This window comes from Hyperolius riggenbachi, chromosome 1, assembly GCF_040937935.1.
Source record: "Hyperolius riggenbachi isolate aHypRig1 chromosome 1, aHypRig1.pri, whole genome shotgun sequence".
Taxonomy (NCBI): domain Eukaryota; kingdom Metazoa; phylum Chordata; class Amphibia; order Anura; family Hyperoliidae; genus Hyperolius; species Hyperolius riggenbachi.
In genome coordinates this window covers 7,382,589-7,400,164 of record NC_090646.1, presented here as the reverse complement: position 1 = coordinate 7,400,164, position 17,576 = coordinate 7,382,589, and the positions used below count along the sequence as shown (strand labels likewise).

General features: G+C 50.6%; 1 protein-coding gene across 2 annotated transcripts in view; it reads left to right on the top strand.

The window, feature by feature from the left end:
* Positions 1 to 1,950: 1,950 nt before the first annotated feature.
* The window catches only part of LOC137544907 (vomeronasal type-2 receptor 26-like), a 33,806-nt gene continuing 18,180 nt past the window's right edge, over positions 1,951 to 17,576 (top strand). Inside the window, exons 1-2 of one of the 2 annotated variants that reach the window (XM_068266012.1) lie at positions 1,951 to 2,067; positions 2,963 to 3,062. Coding sequence is in view for 1 of the 2 variants with exons in the window: in XM_068266008.1 (XP_068122109.1) it covers positions 2,044 to 2,067 (24 nt within the window). In the remaining variant the exon portion in view is untranslated. The remainder of the gene's footprint in view (positions 2,068 to 2,962; positions 3,063 to 17,576) is intronic. The other variant, XM_068266008.1, reaches the window with a different exon arrangement.

Genomic DNA, 17,576 nt, shown 5'->3' with positions numbered 1-17,576 from the left:
TAAAATAGTGAATAATAATTATTATGCTAAATTATTACAAAATGCTATAAGTGCATATTGTTGGTATCAGGTGGGGTATCATAATTTGCTCATAAATTTATTAAGAAGTGTGCATGAAATAATATTTTTAGTTATGAAAAATGATAAGAAAAAAAAAAAAAAAAAAGAATACATAAATAAATGAATAAAATATATAATAATTAATAAATATGTTTCAAAGACATCATTATAATGCCGTCATATGTGCATAGTGCGTGTTGTGCTTGTCATTTGATAGCTACTAGCTCATAAGCATTACTATTGGGGAAAAGGAACTGGAGAGGTGGAGGAGACAGTTGGAAACTAGGAAGTGTAAGTATCTGGTCCAGGGGGAAATTATGTATGGACAGAGTTGGTAGATAGTATATCTTATGGGGATACGTATAGTGAGCTGGACCTCTGAGTTAGAAATTGTGCTCTAAACATTCATTTAAACCCTCTAGTTTGAGGGTTCTCAATCTGAAGATCCAGAACATCTCTCTTGCCCGCAACCGAGCTATTCGATCGGAGCAGGAGGGATTGTCGGGTATCTGTTCTATGGGCATGAAGAATAGTGTTTTTGGATCCGAGTTGTGGCACTCCGCGAAGTGCCTTGAGAGACTGTGTTTGGTATATGCTTTGGTGATGTTCCTTCTATGTTGGCCGAGTCTGGCTCTTATTTGCTGAGTGGTACGTCCAACGTACTGTTTTTTACAGGGGCAAGTGATGAGGTAAATAACATGGGTGGTGCTGCAGTGGAATGAATGGGTGATTTCATATGAGTCTTGTGTGATTTCACAAATGAAAGAAAGTTGCCCTGGATGCAGATAATCACAGGCCAGACATTTAGATGACTTGCATTTTTGTATATTTGGAGTGGTATTTGAACTAGGTGCATGGGATACTAGTGCTCGTGGTCTGCTAGGGGCTACAATGTTTTTTAGGGTTTTTGCTCTTCTGAAGACCAGCTTGGGTTTAGCCTCTAGTTTGGGGCAGAGGTAGGGATCCTTTAATAGGGTTGGCCAATGCTTGTTGATTATAGATCTAATATTTTTGTGGTTAGAGCTAAAGCGAGTAATGAATGTGGGTTGAGAGTCTGGGGTTTCGTCTTTTTTAGTTTTTGTCTTTAGGAGGGTCTCCTGGTCAAGTTGTCTAGCTCTATGTCTAGCAGATTGAATAAGTTGTTTTGGAAATGATCGCTCTAAGAACTTGTTTTCCAGATTGTCTGCTTGGGTGTCATATATAGATAAATCGGAGCAGTTCTTACGTATACGTCTAAACTGCCCGAAAGGTATATTGGTCTTCCAAGGCTTATGATGCGAACTCCCATAATGTACATAGGAGTTCGCATCAACCTTCTTGAAACATATTTATTAATTATTATATATTTTATTCATTTATTTATGTATTCTTTTTTTTTTTTTTTTTTTTTTTTTCTTATCATTTTTCATAACTAAAAATATTATTTCATGCACACTTCTTAATAAATTTATGAGCAAATTATGATACCCCACCTGATACCAACAATATGCACTTATAGCATTTTGTAATAATTTAGCATAATAATTATTATTCACTATTTTAGTATTATTAATATAATGTAATTAGTAAAATTGGTTCCAATTGAGATAGTGAAGTTCAGACCAACCTTGAGAATTCACTATAAGCCACCTATTACCAACAATCACCTATGTTTAATGAAGCTTTTATAACAAGCACAAATCTCCAGCACTATTCTATACTGAAGAATTGTTAACACTGCTGCCATCTAGTGTCCATTTACTAAAACTTTTTTCCCCCAGCATCTGGATGTTCTCTATTAAATCAGCAAAGTGCTGGCATTCAATAGCCTTTCCCTATACATCGCCCAGAACCAAAATGGTGCCGCCAGTACTTCCGGTGGGCGGCCCTTTGTGTGATGTCATCAATAACTTCCGGTGCCGCCCCTTTTTCAGCAAGCATGCTGTTCAGACATTACAGAAGTTATTTAAGACAGCTCTGCAGAGCCCCCTACAGAGGCTCCCTATGCTAGATGATCTTTTCTATTTGGTAAGTGCTCTGACCCTCATTCCTTCAGACCACCTAACGCTCCCCCTGCTGTTCACCCACCATACTCAAACTTAGCACAATGAAATACTGTGTCTTTTCTTTTAGCCTATTTGTGACCAGTCTATTTTTTAAAGAGCAACTAGTGCTGTGATCGAATAGCTTATGTAGCTGTGAGATACCACCTTAGTTTGACTTTATGTATATTTATATTCAATAGCTGGCCAAGTCCTAATTGTTATTTGTGTTTATACAAATTTATATTATGATTTTATGAGCGATATACTTCTACTATGGATTCTTAATATTACCAACAATGTTGATACTTATTATTTATTTTTATAAAGCAGCGACTACTATTATTATTATAATTATTATTGAATTTACTCCCTGGTTCGCGGGGCGGTGCGGGCTGTTTGGCGTGGGTGTGCTGGGCGGTTGGCGTGCGGGGTGCCGTTCGCGGGCTTTTGCGCGCGCGGGGTGCCGTGGTTCGTGTGGTTGCGGGCTTTTGCGTGCGCGGTTTGCCGCGATTCGCGGGGGTCCGCGATCGCGCGGGTCGTGGCGTTTTGCGCGTGCGGCGGTCCGCGGGCGGCGCTTCGCGTGCTGGCTATTTTGGCGCGCCCGTGCTGGACGGTTTGCGCCGCTTTGTGAATCAGGCCCATTAAGTTTTCCTCCTTTATTGCGATTAGTATCTTTACTGCTAACGATTATCACCAGTATTACTCTTTCTTACATAATAATAATTTATAAAAAAAAACATTATGTATGTACAAAAACGCATCTAAAAATTTGATCAATATGATATGATGCAATGTTTATGATCTTGGTAGAACATTTTTTACTATTATGTTTGATATACATGTACAAGTATATTGAGGAGTTCTTGTTGCTATTGTAGGCACTTTTACTGGCCTGATGAAGCGGGCTGAGACCCGCGAAACGCGTTGCCTGTGCTAATAAAAATCCCTTGTATTAACTACAGAGGTTTCGTCATTGAGGTAAGCTACCTCATATCACTTTTCGATTTTAAGCTGATTTTAGATGCTTTTATTATATCAGGGCGCCTCTTTCCCTTTTACGTCCTCCTATAGGAAGACTGCACAGTCCTGACCTGCAGAGTTACCCCTCCTATAGGAAGACCACAGAGTCCTGACCTGCAGAGTTACCCCTCCTATAGGAAGACCGCAGAGTCCTGACCTGCAGAGTTACCCCTCCTATAGGAAGACCACGGAGTCCTGACCTGCAGAGTTACCCCTCCTATAGGAAGACTGCACAGTCCTGAGCTGCAGAGTTATCCCTCCTATAGGAAGACCGCAGAGTCCTGACCTGCAGAGTTACCCCTCCTATAGGAAGACTGCAGAGTCCTGACCTGCAGAGTTACCCCTCCTATAGGAAGACTGCAGAGTCCTGACCTGCAGAGTTACCTCTCCTATAGGAAGACCGCAGAGTCCTGACCTGCAGAGTTACCCCTCCTATAGGAAGACCGCAGAGACCTGATCTGCAGAGTTTCCCCTCCTATAGGAAGACCGCAGAGTCCTGACCTGCAGAGTAACTCCTCCTATAGGAAGACCGCAGAGTCCTGACCTGCAGAGTTACTCCTCCTATAGGAAGATTGCAGAGTCCTGACCTGCAGAGTTATCCCTCCTATAGGAAGATCGCAGAGTCCTGACCTGCAGAGTTACCTCTCCTATAGGAAGGCCACAGAGTCCTGACCTGCAGAGTTACTCCTCCTATAGGAAGACCGCAGAGTCCTGACCTGCAGTTACCCCTCCTATAGGAAGACCGCAGAGTCCTGACCTGCAGAGTTACCCCTCCTATAGGTAGACTGCAGAGTCCTGATCTGCAGAGTTACCTCTCCTATAGGAAGACCGCAGAGTCCTGACCTGCAGAGTTATCCTTCCTATAGGAAGGCCACAGAGTCCTGACCTGCAGAGTTACTCCTCCTATAGGAAGATCGCAGAGTCCTGACCTGCAGAGTTACCCCTCCTATAGGAAGACCACAGAGTCCTGACCTGCAGAGTTACCCCTCCTATAGGAAGACCGCAGAGTCCTGACCTGCAGAGTTACTCCTCCTATAGGAAGACTGCAGAGTCCTGACCTGCAGAGTTACCCCTCCTATAGGAAGACCGCACAGTCCTGACCTGCAGAGTTACTTCTCCTATAGGAAGACTGCACAGTCCTGAGCTGCAGAGTTACCCTTCCTATAGGAAGACCGCAGAGTCCTGACCTACAGAGTTACCCCTCCTATAGGAAGGCCGCAGAGTCCTGACCTGCAGAGTTACCCCTCCTATAGGAAGACCACAGAGTCCTGACCTGCAGAGTTGCCCCTCCTATAGGAAGACCGCAGAGTCCTGACCAGCAGAGTTACCCCTCCTATAGGAAGACCGCAGAGTCCTGACCTGCAGAGTTACCCCTCCTATAGGAAGACCACAGAGTCCTGACCTGCAGAGTTATCCTTCCTATAGGTTCCTATAGGAAGACAACAGAGTCCTGACCTGCAGAGTTGCCCCTCCTATATGAAGACCGCAGAGTCCTGACCTGCAGAGTTACCCCTCCTATAGGAAGACTGCAGAGTCCTGACCTGCAGAGTTACCCCTCCTATTGGAAGACCGCAGAGTCCTGACCTGCAGAGTTACCTCTCCTATAGGAAGACCGCAGAGTCCTGACCTGCAGAGATATCCCTCCTATAGGAAGACCGCAGAGTCCTGACCTGCAGAGTTATCCCTCCTATAGGAAGACCGCAGAGTCCTGACCTGCAGAGTTACCCTCCTATAGGAAGACCGCAGAGTCCTGACCTGCAGAGTTACCCTCCTATAGGAAGACCACAGAGTCCTGACCTGCAGAGTTACCCCTCCTATTGGAAGACCGCAGAGTCCTGACCTGCAGAGTTACCTCTCCTATAGGAAGACCGCAGAGTCCTGACCTGCAGAGTTTCCCCTCCTATAGGAAGACCGCAGAGTCCTGACCTGCAGAGTTACCCCTCCTATAGGAAGACCGCAGAGTCCTGACCTGCAGAGTTACCCATCCTATAGGAAGACTGCAGAGTCCTGACCTGCAGAGTTTCCCCTCCTATAGGATGACTGCAGTGTCCTGACCTGCAGAGTTACCCCTCCTATAGGAAGACCACAGAGTCCTGACCAGCAGAGTTCCCCCCCCCCCCCTATAGGAAGACCGCAGAGTCCTGACCTGCAGAGTTACCCCTCCTATAGGAAGACCACAGATTCCTGACCTGCAGAGTTATCCTTCCTATAGGAAGGCCACAGAGTCCTGACCTGCAGAGTTACCCCTCCTATAGGAAGACTGCAGAGTCCTGACCTGCAGAGTTACTCCTCCTATAGGAAGACCGCAGAGTCCTGACCTGCAGAGTTACTCCTCCTATAGGAAGATTGCAGAGTCCTGACCTGCAGAGTTACTCCTCCTATAGGAAGACAGCAGAGTCCTGACCTACAGAGGTACCCCTCCTATAGGAAGACCACAGAGTCCTGACCTGCAGAGTTATCCTTCCTATAGGAAGGCCACAGAGTCCTGACCTGCAGAGTTACTCCTCCTATAGGAAGACCGCAGAGTCCTGATCTGCAGAGTTACCCCTCCTATAGGAAGATTGCAGAGTCCTGACCTGCAGAGTTACCCCTCCTATAGGAAGACCGCAGAGTCCTGACCTACAGCGTTACCCCTCCTATAGGAAGACTGCACAGTCCTGAGCTGCAGAGTTACCCCTCCTATAGGAAGACCGCAGAGTCCTGACCTGCAGAGTTACCCCTCCTACAGGAAGGCCGCAGAGTCCTGACCTGCAGAGTTACCCCTCCAATAGGAAGACCACAGAGTCCTGACCTGCAGAGTTATCCTTCCTATAGGTTCCTATAGGAAGACCACAGAGTCCTGACCTGCAGAGTTGCCCCTCCTATTGGAGGATCGCAGAGTCCTGACCTGCAGAGTTACCCCTCCTATAGGAAGACCACAGAGTCCTGACCTGCAGAGTTACTCCTCCTATAGGAAGACAGCAGAGTCCTGACCTGCAGAGTTATCCCTCCTATAGGGAGACCGCAGAGTCCAGACCTGCAGAGTTACCCCTCCTATAGGAAGACCGCAGAGTCCTGACCTGCAGAGTTACCCCTCCTATAGGAAGACTGCAGAGTCCTGACCTGCAGAGTTACCCCTCCTATTGGAAGACCGCAGAGTCCTGACCTGCAGAGTTACCTCTCCTATAGGAAGACCGCAGAGTCCTGACCTGCAGAGTTATCCCTCCTATAGGAAGACCGCAGAGTCCTGACCTGCAGAGTTACCTCTCCTATAGGAAGACCGCAGAGTCCTGACCTGCAGAGATATCCCTCCTATAGGAAGACCGCAGAGTCCTGACCTGCAGAGTTATCCCTCCTATAGGAAGACCGCAGAGTCCTGACCTGCAGAGTTACCCTCCTATAGGAAGACCGCAGAGTCCTGACCTGCAGAGTTACCCTCCTATAGGAAGACCACAGAGTCCTGACCTGCAGAGTTACCCCTCCTATTGGAAGACCGCAGAGTCCTGACCTGCAGAGTTACCTCTCCTATAGGAAGACCGCAGAGTCCTGACCTGCAGAGTTTCCCCTCCTATAGGAAGACCGCAGAGTCCTGACCTGCAGAGTTACCCCTCCTATAGGAAGACCGCAGAGTCCTGACCTGCAGAGTTACCCATCCTATAGGAAGACTGCAGAGTCCTGACCTGCAGAGTTTCCCCTCCTATAGGATGACTGCAGTGTCCTGACCTGCAGAGTTACCCCTCCTATAGGAAGACCACAGAGTCCTGACCAGCAGAGTTCCCCCCCCCCCTATAGGAAGACCGCAGAGTCCTGACCTGCAGAGTTACCCCTCCTATAGGAAGACCACAGATTCCTGACCTGCAGAGTTATCCTTCCTATAGGAAGGCCACAGAGTCCTGACCTGCAGAGTTACCCCTCCTATAGGAAGACTGCAGAGTCTTGACCTGCAGAGTTACTCCTCCTATAGGAAGACCGCAGAGTCCTGACCTGCAGAGTTACTCCTCCTATAGGAAGATTGCAGAGTCCTGACCTGCAGAGTTACTCCTCCTATAGGAAGACAGCAGAGTCCTGACCTACAGAGGTACCCCTCCTATAGGAAGACCACAGAGTCCTGACCTGCAGAGTTATCCTTCCTATAGGAAGGCCACAGAGTCCTGACCTGCAGAGTTACTCCTCCTATAGGAAGACCGCAGAGTCCTGATCTGCAGAGTTACCCCTCCTATAGGAAGATTGCAGAGTCCTGACCTGCAGAGTTACCCCTCCTATAGGAAGACCGCAGAGTCCTGACCTACAGCGTTACCCCTCCTATAGGAAGACTGCACAGTCCTGAGCTGCAGAGTTACCCCTCCTATAGGAAGACCGCAGAGTCCTGACCTGCAGAGTTACCCCTCCTATAGGAAGGCCGCAGAGTCCTGACCTGCAGAGTTACCCCTCCAATAGGAAGACCACAGAGTCCTGACCTGCAGAGTTATCCTTCCTATAGGTTCCTATAGGAAGACCACAGAGTCCTGACCTGCAGAGTTGCCCCTCCTATTGGAAGATCGCAGAGTCCTGACCTGCAGAGTTACCCCTCCTATAGGAAGACCACAGAGTCCTGACCTGCAGAGTTACTCCTCCTATAGGAAGACAGCAGAGTCCTGACCTGCAGAGTTATCCCTCCTATAGGGAGACCGCAGAGTCCAGACCTGCAGAGTTACCCCTCCTATAGGAAGACCGCAGAGTCCTGACCTGCAGAGTTACCCCTCCTATAGGAAGACTGCAGAGTCCTGACCTGCAGAGTTACCCCTCCTATTGGAAGACCGCAGAGTCCTGACCTGCAGAGTTACCTCTCCTATAGGAAGACCGCAGAGTCCTGACCTGCAGAGTTATCCCTCCTATAGGAAGACCGCAGAGTCCTGACCTGCAGAGTTATCCCTCCTATAGGGAGACCGCAGAGTCCAGACCTGCAGAGTTACCCCTCCTATAGGAAGACCGCAGAGTCCTGACCTGCAGAGTTACCTCTCCTATAGGAAGACCGTAGAGTCCTGACCTGCAGAGTTACCCCTCCCATAGGAAGACCGCAGAGTCTTGACCTGAAGAGTTACCACTCTTATAAGAAGACGGCAGAGCCCTGACCTGCAGAGTTACCGCTCCTATAGGAAGACCGCAGAGTCCTGACCTGCAGAGTTACCCCTCCTATAGGAAGACTGCACAGTCCTGACCTGCAGAGTTATCCCTCCTATAGGAAGACTGCACAGTCCTTAGCTGCAGAGTTACCCCTCCTATAGGAAGACAGCAGACTCCTGACATGCAGAGGTACCCCTCCTATATGAAGACTGCAGGGTACTGACCTGCAGAGTTACCCTTCCTATAGGAAGGCCGCAGAGTCCTGACCTGCAGAGATACCTCTCCTATTGGAAGACCGCAGAGGCCTGACCTGCAGAGTTACCCCTCCTATAGGAAGACTGCAGAGTCCTGACCTGCAGAGTTACCCCTCCTATAGGAAGACCGCAGAGTCCTGACCTGCAGAGTTACCCCTCCTATAGGAAGATCGCAGAGAATCCTGACCTGCAGAGTTACCCCTCCTATAGGAAGACTGCACAGTCCTGACCTGCAGAGTTACCCCTCCTATAGGAAGACCACAGAGTCCTGACCTGCAGAGTTACCCCTCCTATAGGAAGACCGCAGAGTCCTGACCTGCAGAGTTACCCCTCCTATAGGAAGACCACGGAGTCCTGACCTGCAGAGTTACCCCTCCTATAGGAAGACTGCACAGTCCTGAGCTGCAGAGTTATCCCTCCTATAGGAAGACCGCAGAGTCCTGACCTGCAGAGTTACCCCTCCTATAGGAAGACTGCAGAGTCCTGACCTGCAGAGTTACCCCTCCTATAGGAAGACAGCAGAGTCCTGACCTGCAGAGTTACCTCTCCTATAGGAAGACTGCAGAGTCCTGACCTGCAGAGTTACCCCTACTATACGAAAACCACAGAGCCCTGACCTGCAGAGTTACCCCTCCTATAGGAAGAATGCAGAGTCCTGACTGCAGAGTTACCCCTTCTATTGGAAGACCGCAGAGTCCTGACCAGCAGAGTTACCTCTCCTATAGGAAGACCGCAGAGTCCTACCTGCAGAGTTATCCCTCCTATAGGAAGACCGCAGAGTCCTGACCTGCAGAGTTATCCCTCCTATAGGAAGACCGCAGAGTCCTGACCTGCAGAGTTACCCTCCTATAGGAAGACTGCAGAGTCCTGACCTGCAGAGTTACCCTCCTATAGGAAGACCGCAGAGTCCTGACCTGCAGAGTTACCCCTCCTATAGGAAGACCACAGAGTCCTGACCTGCAGAGTTACCTCTCCTATAGGAAGACCGCAGAGTCCTGACCTGCAGAGTTACCCCTCCTATAGGAAGACCGCAGAGTCCTGACCTGCAGAGTTACCCCTCCTATAGGAAGACAGCAGAGTCCTGACCTGCAGAGTTACCCCTCCTATAGGAAGACTGCAGAGTCCTGACTGCAGAGTTACCCCTCCTATTGGAAGACCACAGAGTCCTGACCAGCAGTGTTACCTCTCCTATAGGAAGACCGCAGAGTCCTGACCTGCAGAGTTATCCCTCCTATAGGAAGACCGCAGATTCCTGACCTGCAGAGTTATCCCTCCTATAGGAAGACCGCAGAGTCCTGACCTGCAGAGTTACCCTCCTATAGGAAGACTGCAGAGTCCTGACCTGCAGAGTTACCCTCCTATAGTAAGACCGCAGAGTCCTGACCTGCAGAGTTACCTCTCCTATAGGAAGACCGCAGAGTCCTGACCTGCAGAGTTACCCCTCCTATAGGAAGACCGCAGAGTCCTGACATGCAGAGTTACCCCTCCTATAGGAAGACTGCACAGTCCTGAGCTGCAGAGTTATCCCTCCTATAGGAAGACTGCAGAGTCCTGACCTGCAGAGTTACCCCTCCTATACGAAAACCACAGAGCCCTGACCTGCAGAGTTACCCCTCCTATAGGAAGACAGCAGAGTCCTGACCTGCAGAGTTACCCCTCCTATAGGAAGACTGCAGAGTCCTGACTGCAGAGTTACCCCTCCTATTGGAAGACCGCAGAGTCCTGACCTGCAGAGTTACCTCTCCTATAGGAAGACAGCAGAGTCCTGACCTGCAGAGTTACCCCTCCTATAGGAAGACTGCAGAGTCCTGACTGCAGAGTTACCCCTCCTATTGGAAGACCGCAGAGTCCTGACCAGCAGAGTTACCTCTCCTATTGGAAGACCACAGAGTCCTGACCTGCAGAGTTACCTCTCCTATAGGAAGACAGCAGAGTCCTGACCTGCAGAGTTACCCCTCCTATAGGAAGACTGCAGAGTCCTGACCTGCAGAGTTACCCCTCCTATAGGAAGACTGCACAGTCCTGACCTGCAGAGTTATCCCTCCTATAGGAAGACTGCACAGTCCTTAGCTGCAGAGTTACCCCTCCTATAGGAAGACAGCAGACTCCTGACATGCAGAGGTACCCCTCCTATATGAAGACTGCAGGGTACTGACCTGCAGAGTTACCCTTCCTATAGGAAGGCCGCAGAGTCCTGACCTGCAGAGATACCTCTCCTATTGGAAGACCGCAGAGGCCTGACCTGCAGAGTTACCCCTCCTATAGGAAGACTGCAGAGTCCTGACCTGCAGAGTTACCCCTCCTATAGGAAGACCGCAGAGTCCTGACCTGCAGAGTTACCCCTCCTATAGGAAGATCGCAGAGAATCCTGACCTGCAGAGTTACCCCTCCTATAGGAAGACTGCACAGTCCTGACCTGCAGAGTTACCCCTCCTATAGGAAGACCACAGAGTCCTGACCTGCAGAGTTACCCCTCCTATAGGAAGACCACGGAGTCCTGACCTGCAGAGTTACCCCTCCTATAGGAAGACTGCACAGTCCTGAGCTGCAGAGTTATCCCTCCTATAGGAAGACCGCAGAGTCCTGACCTGCAGAGTTACCCCTCCTATAGGAAGACTGCAGAGTCCTGACCTGCAGAGTTACCCCTCCTATAGGAAGACAGCAGAGTCCTGACCTGCAGAGTTACCTCTCCTATAGGAAGACCGCAGAGTCCTGACCTGCAGAGTTACCCCTACTATACGAAAACCACAGAGCCCTGACCTGCAGAGTTACCCCTCCTATAGGAAGAATGCAGAGTCCTGACTGCAGAGTTACCCCTTCTATTGGAAGACCGCAGAGTCCTGACCAGCAGAGTTACCTCTCCTATAGGAAGACCGCAGAGTCCTACCTGCAGAGTTATCCCTCCTATAGGAAGACCGCAGAGTCCTGACCTGCAGAGTTATCCCTCCTATAGGAAGACCGCAGAGTCCTGACCTGCAGAGTTACCCTCCTATAGGAAGACTGCAGAGTCCTGACCTGCAGAGTTACCCTCCTATAGGAAGACCGCAGAGTCCTGACCTGCAGAGTTACCCCTCCTATAGGAAGACCACAGAGTCCTGACCTGCAGAGTTACCTCTCCTATAGGAAGACCGCAGAGTCCTGACCTGCAGAGTTACCCCTCCTATAGGAAGACCGCAGAGTCCTGACCTGCAGAGTTACCCCTCCTATAGGAAGACAGCAGAGTCCTGACCTGCAGAGTTACCCCTCCTATAGGAAGACTGCAGAGTCCTGACTGCAGAGTTACCCCTCCTATTGGAAGACCACAGAGTCCTGACCAGCAGTGTTACCTCTCCTATAGGAAGACCGCAGAGTCCTGACCTGCAGAGTTATCCCTCCTATAGGAAGACCGCAGATTCCTGACCTGCAGAGTTATCCCTCCTATAGGAAGACCGCAGAGTCCTGACCTGCAGAGTTACCCTCCTATAGGAAGACTGCAGAGTCCTGACCTGCAGAGTTACCCTCCTATAGTAAGACCGCAGAGTCCTGACCTGCAGAGTTACCTCTCCTATAGGAAGACCGCAGAGTCCTGACCTGCAGAGTTACCCCTCCTATAGGAAGACTGCACAGTCCTGAGCTGCAGAGTTATCCCTCCTATAGGAAGACTGCAGAGTCCTGACCTGCAGAGTTACCCCTCCTATACGAAAACCACAGAGCCCTGACCTGCAGAGTTACCCCTCCTATAGGAAGACAGCAGAGTCCTGACCTGCAGAGTTACCCCTCCTATAGGAAGACTGCAGAGTCCTGACTGCAGAGTTACCCCTCCTATTGGAAGACCGCAGAGTCCTGACCTGCAGAGTTACCTCTCCTATAGGAAGACAGCAGAGTCCTGACCTGCAGAGTTACCCCTCCTATAGGAAGACTGCAGAGTCCTGACTGCAGAGTTACCCCTCCTATTGGAAGACCGCAGAGTCCTGACCAGCAGAGTTACCTCTCCTATTGGAAGACCACAGAGTCCTGACCTGCAGAGTTACCTCTCCTATAGGAAGACAGCAGAGTCCTGACCTGCAGAGTTACCCCTCCTATAGGAAGACTGCAGAGTCCTGACCTGCAGAGTTACCCCTCCTATAGGAAGACAGCAGAGTCCTGACCTGCAGAGTTACCCCTCCTATAGGAAGACTGCAGAGTCCTGACTGCAGAGTTACCCCTCCTATACGAAAACCACAGAGCCCTGACCTGCAGAGTTACCCCTCCTATAGGAAGACTGCAGAGTCCTGACTGCAGAGTTACCCCTTCTATTGGAAGACCGCAGAGTCCTGACCAGCAGAGTTACCTCTCCTATAGGAAGACCGCAGAGTCCTACCTGCAGAGTTATCCCTCCTATAGGAAGACCGCAGAGTCCTGACCTGCAGAGTTATCCCTCCTATAGGAAGACCGCAGAGTCCTGACCTGCAGAGTTACCCTCCTATAGGAAGACTGCAGAGTCCTGACCTGCAGAGTTACCCTCCTATAGGAAGACCGCAGAGTCCTGACCTGCAGAGTTACCCCTCCTATAGGAAGACCACAGAGTCCTGACCTGCAGAGTTACCTCTCCTATAGGAAGACCGCAGAGTCCTGACCTGCAGAGTTACCCCTCCTATAGGAAGACTGCAGAGTCCTGACCTGCAGAGTTACCCCTCCTATAGGAAGACAGCAGAGTCCTGACCTGCAGATTTACCCCTCCTATAGGAAGACTGCAGAGTCCTGACCTGCAGATTTACCCCTCCTATAGGAAGACTGCAGAGTCCTGACCTGCAGAGTTACCCCTCCTATACGAAAACCACAGAGCCCTGACTGCAGAGTTACCTCTCCTATAGGAAGACTGCAGAGTCCTACCTGCAGAGTTATCCCTCCTATAGGAAGACCGCAGAGTCCTGACCTGCAGAGTTATCCCTCCTATAGGAAGACCGCAGAGTCCTGACCTGCAGAGTTACCCTCCTATAGGAAGACTGCAGAGTCCTGACCTGCAGAGTTACCCTCCTATAGGAAGACTGCAGAGTCCTGACCTGCAGAGTTACCCCTCCTATAGGAAGACTGCAGAGTCCTGACTGCAGAGTTACCCCTTCTATTGGAAGACCGCAGAGTCCTGACCAGCAGAGTTACCTCTCCTATAGGAAGACCGCAGAGTCCTACCTGCAGAGTTATCCCTCCTATAGGAAGACCGCAGAGTCCTGACCTGCAGAGTTATCCCTCCTATAGGAAGACCGCAGAGTCCTGACCTGCAGAGTTACCCTCCTATAGGAAGACTGCAGAGTCCTGACCTGCAGAGTTACCCTCCTATAGGAAGACCGCAGAGTCCTGACCTGCAGAGTTACCCCTCCTATAGGAAGACCACAGAGTCCTGACCTGCAGAGTTACCTCTCCTATAGGAAGACCGCAGAGTCCTGACCTGCAGAGTTACCCCTCCTATTGGAAGACCGCAGAGTCCTGACCAGCAGAGTTACCTCTCCTATTGGAAGACCACAGAGTCCTGACCTGCAGAGTTACCTCTCCTATAGGAAGACAGCAGAGTCCTGACCTGCAGAGTTACCCCTCCTATAGGAAGACTGCAGAGTCCTGACCTGCAGAGTTACCCCTCCTATAGGAAGACAGCAGAGTCCTGACCTGCAGATTTACCCCTCCTATAGGAAGACTGCAGAGTCCTGACCTGCAGATTTACCCCTCCTATAGGAAGACTGCAGAGTCCTGACCTGCAGAGTTACCCCTCCTATACGAAAACCACAGAGCCCTGACTGCAGAGTTACCTCTCCTATAGGAAGACTGCAGAGTCCTACCTGCAGAGTTATCCCTCCTATAGGAAGACCGCAGAGTCCTGACCTGCAGAGTTATCCCTCCTATAGGAAGACCGCAGAGTCCTGACCTGCAGAGTTACCCTCCTATAGGAAGACTGCAGAGTCCTGACCTGCAGAGTTACCCTCCTATAGGAAGACTGCAGAGTCCTGACCTGCAGAGTTACCCCTCCTATAGGAAGACCACAGAGTCCTGACCTGCAGAGTTACCTCTCCTATAGGAAGACCGCAGAGTCCTGACCTGCAGAGTTATCCCTCCTATAGGAAGACCGCAGATTCCTGACCTGCAGAGTTATCCCTCCTATAGGAAGACCGCAGAGTCCTGACCTGCAGAGTTACCCTCCTATAGGAAGACTGCAGAGTCCTGACCTGCAGAGTTACCCTCCTATAGTAAGACCGCAGAGTCCTGACCTGCAGAGTTACCCCTCCTATAGGAAGACCACAGAGTCCTGACCTGCAGAGTTACCTCTCCTATAGGAAGACCGCAGAGTCCTGACCTGCAGAGTTACCCCTCCTATAGGAAGACCGCAGAGTCCTGACATGCAGAGTTACCCCTCCTATAGGAAGACTGCACAGTCCTGAGCTGCAGAGTTATCCCTCCTATAGGAAGACTGCAGAGTCCTGACCTGCAGAGTTACCCCTCCTATACGAAAACCACAGAGCCCTGACCTGCAGAGTTACCCCTCCTATAGGAAGACAGCAGAGTCCTGACCTGCAGAGTTACCCCTCCTATAGGAAGACTGCAGAGTCCTGACTGCAGAGTTACCCCTCCTATTGGAAGACCGCAGAGTCCTGACCTGCAGAGTTACCTCTCCTATAGGAAGACAGCAGAGTCCTGACCTGCAGAGTTACCCCTCCTATAGGAAGACTGCAGAGTCCTGACTGCAGAGTTACCCCTCCTATTGGAAGACCGCAGAGTCCTGACCAGCAGAGTTACCTCTCCTATTGGAAGACCACAGAGTCCTGACCTGCAGAGTTACCTCTCCTATAGGAAGACAGCAGAGTCCTGACCTGCAGAGTTACCCCTCCTATAGGAAGACTGCAGAGTCCTGACTGCAGAGTTACCCCTCCTATTTGAAGACCGCAGAGTCCTGACCAGCAGAGTTACCTCTCCTATTGGAAGACCGCAGAGTCCTGACCAGCAGAGTTACCTCTCCTATTGGAAGACCACAGAGTCCCGACCTGCAGAGTTACCCCTCCTATAGGAAGACCGCAGAGTCCTGACCTGCAGAGTTATCCCTCCTATAGGAAGACCGCAGAGTCCTGACCTGCAGAGTTACCCTCCTATAGGAAGACTGCAGAGTCCTGACCTGCAGAGTTACCCTCCTATAGGAAGACCGCAGAGTCCTGACCTGCAGAGTTATCCCTCCTATAGTAAGATCGCAGAGTCCTGACCTGCAGAGTTACTCCTCCTATAGGAAGACAGCAGAGTCCTGACCTACAGAGTTACCCCTCCTATAGGAAGACCACAGAGTCCTGACCTGCAGAGTTATCCTTCCTATAGGAAGGCCACAGAGTCCTGACCTGCAGAGTTACTCCTCCTATAGGAAGACCGCAGAGTCCTGATCTGCAGAGTTACCCCTCCAATAGGAAGATCGCAGAGTCCTGACCTGCAGAGTTACCCCTCCTATAGGAAGACCACAGAGTCCTGACCTGCAGAGTTACTTCTCCTATAGGAAGACCGCAGAGTCCTGACCTGCAGAGTTACCCCTCCTATAGGAAGACCGCAGAGTCCTGACCTACAGCGTTACCCCTCCTATAGGAAGACTGCACTGTCCTGAGCTGCAGAGTTACCCCTCCTATAGGAAGACCACAGAGTCCTGACCTGCAGAGTTGCCCCTCTTATAGGAAGACCGCAGAGTCCTGACCTGCAGAGTTACCCCTCCTATAGGAAGACCACAGAGTCCTGACCTGCAGAGTTATCCTTCCTATAGGTTCCTATAGGAAGACCACAGAGTCCTGACCTGCAGAGTTACCCCTCCAATAGGAAGATCGCAGAGTCCTGACCTGCAGAGTTACCCCTCCTATAGGAAGACCACAGAGTCCTGACCTGCAGAGTTACTTCTCCTATAGGAAGACCGCAGAGTCCTGACTGCAGAGTTACCCCTCCTATTGGAAGACCGCAGAGTCCTGACCAGCAGAGTTACCTCTCCTATTGGAAGACCACAGAGTCCTGACCTGCAGAGTTACCTCTCCTATAGGAAGACAGCAGAGTCCTGACCTGCAGAGTTACCCCTCCTATAGGAAGACTGCAGAGTCCTGACTGCAGAGTTACCCCTCCTATTTGAAGACCGCAGAGTCCTGACCAGCAGAGTTACCTCTCCTATTGGAAGACCGCAGAGTCCTGACCAGCAGAGTTACCTCTCCTATTGGAAGACCACAGAGTCCCGACCTGCAGAGTTACCCCTCCTATAGGAAGACCGCAGAGTCCTGACCTGCAGAGTTATCCCTCCTATAGGAAGACCGCAGAGTCCTGACCTGCAGAGTTACCCTCCTATAGGAAGACTGCAGAGTCCTGACCTGCAGAGTTACCCTCCTATAGGAAGACCACAGAGTCCTGACCTGCAGAGTTATCCCTCCTATAGTAAGATCGCAGAGTCCTGACCTGCAGAGTTACTCCTCCTATAGGAAGACAGCAGAGTCCTGACCTACAGAGTTACCCCTCCTATAGGAAGACCACAGAGTCCTGACCTGCAGAGTTATCCCTCCTATAGTAAGATCGCAGAGTCCTGACCTGCAGAGTTACTCCTCCTATAGGAAGACAGCAGAGTCCTGACCTACAGAGTTACCCCTCCTATAGGAAGACCACAGAGTCCTGACCTGCAGAGTTATCCTTCCTATAGGAAGGCCACAGAGTCCTGACCTGCAGAGTTACTCCTCCTATAGGAAGACCGCAGAGTCCTGATCTGCAGAGTTACCCCTCCAATAGGAAGATCGCAGAGTCCTGACCTGCAGAGTTACCCCTCCTATAGGAAGACCACAGAGTCCTGACCTGCAGAGTTACTTCTCCTATAGGAAGACCGCAGAGTCCTGACCTGCAGAGTTACCCCTCCTATAGGAAGACCGCAGAGTCCTGACCTACAGCGTTACCCCTCCTATAGGAAGACTGCACTGTCCTGAGCTGCAGAGTTACCCCTCCTATAGGAAGACCACAGAGTCCTGACCTGCAGAGTTGCCCCTCTTATAGAAAGACCGCAGAGTCCTGACCTGCAGAGTTACCCCTCCTATAGGAAGACCACAGAGTCCTGACCTGCAGAGTTATCCTTCCTATAGGTTCCTATAGGAAGACCACAGAGTCCTGACCTGCAGAGTTACCCCTCCAATAGGAAGAT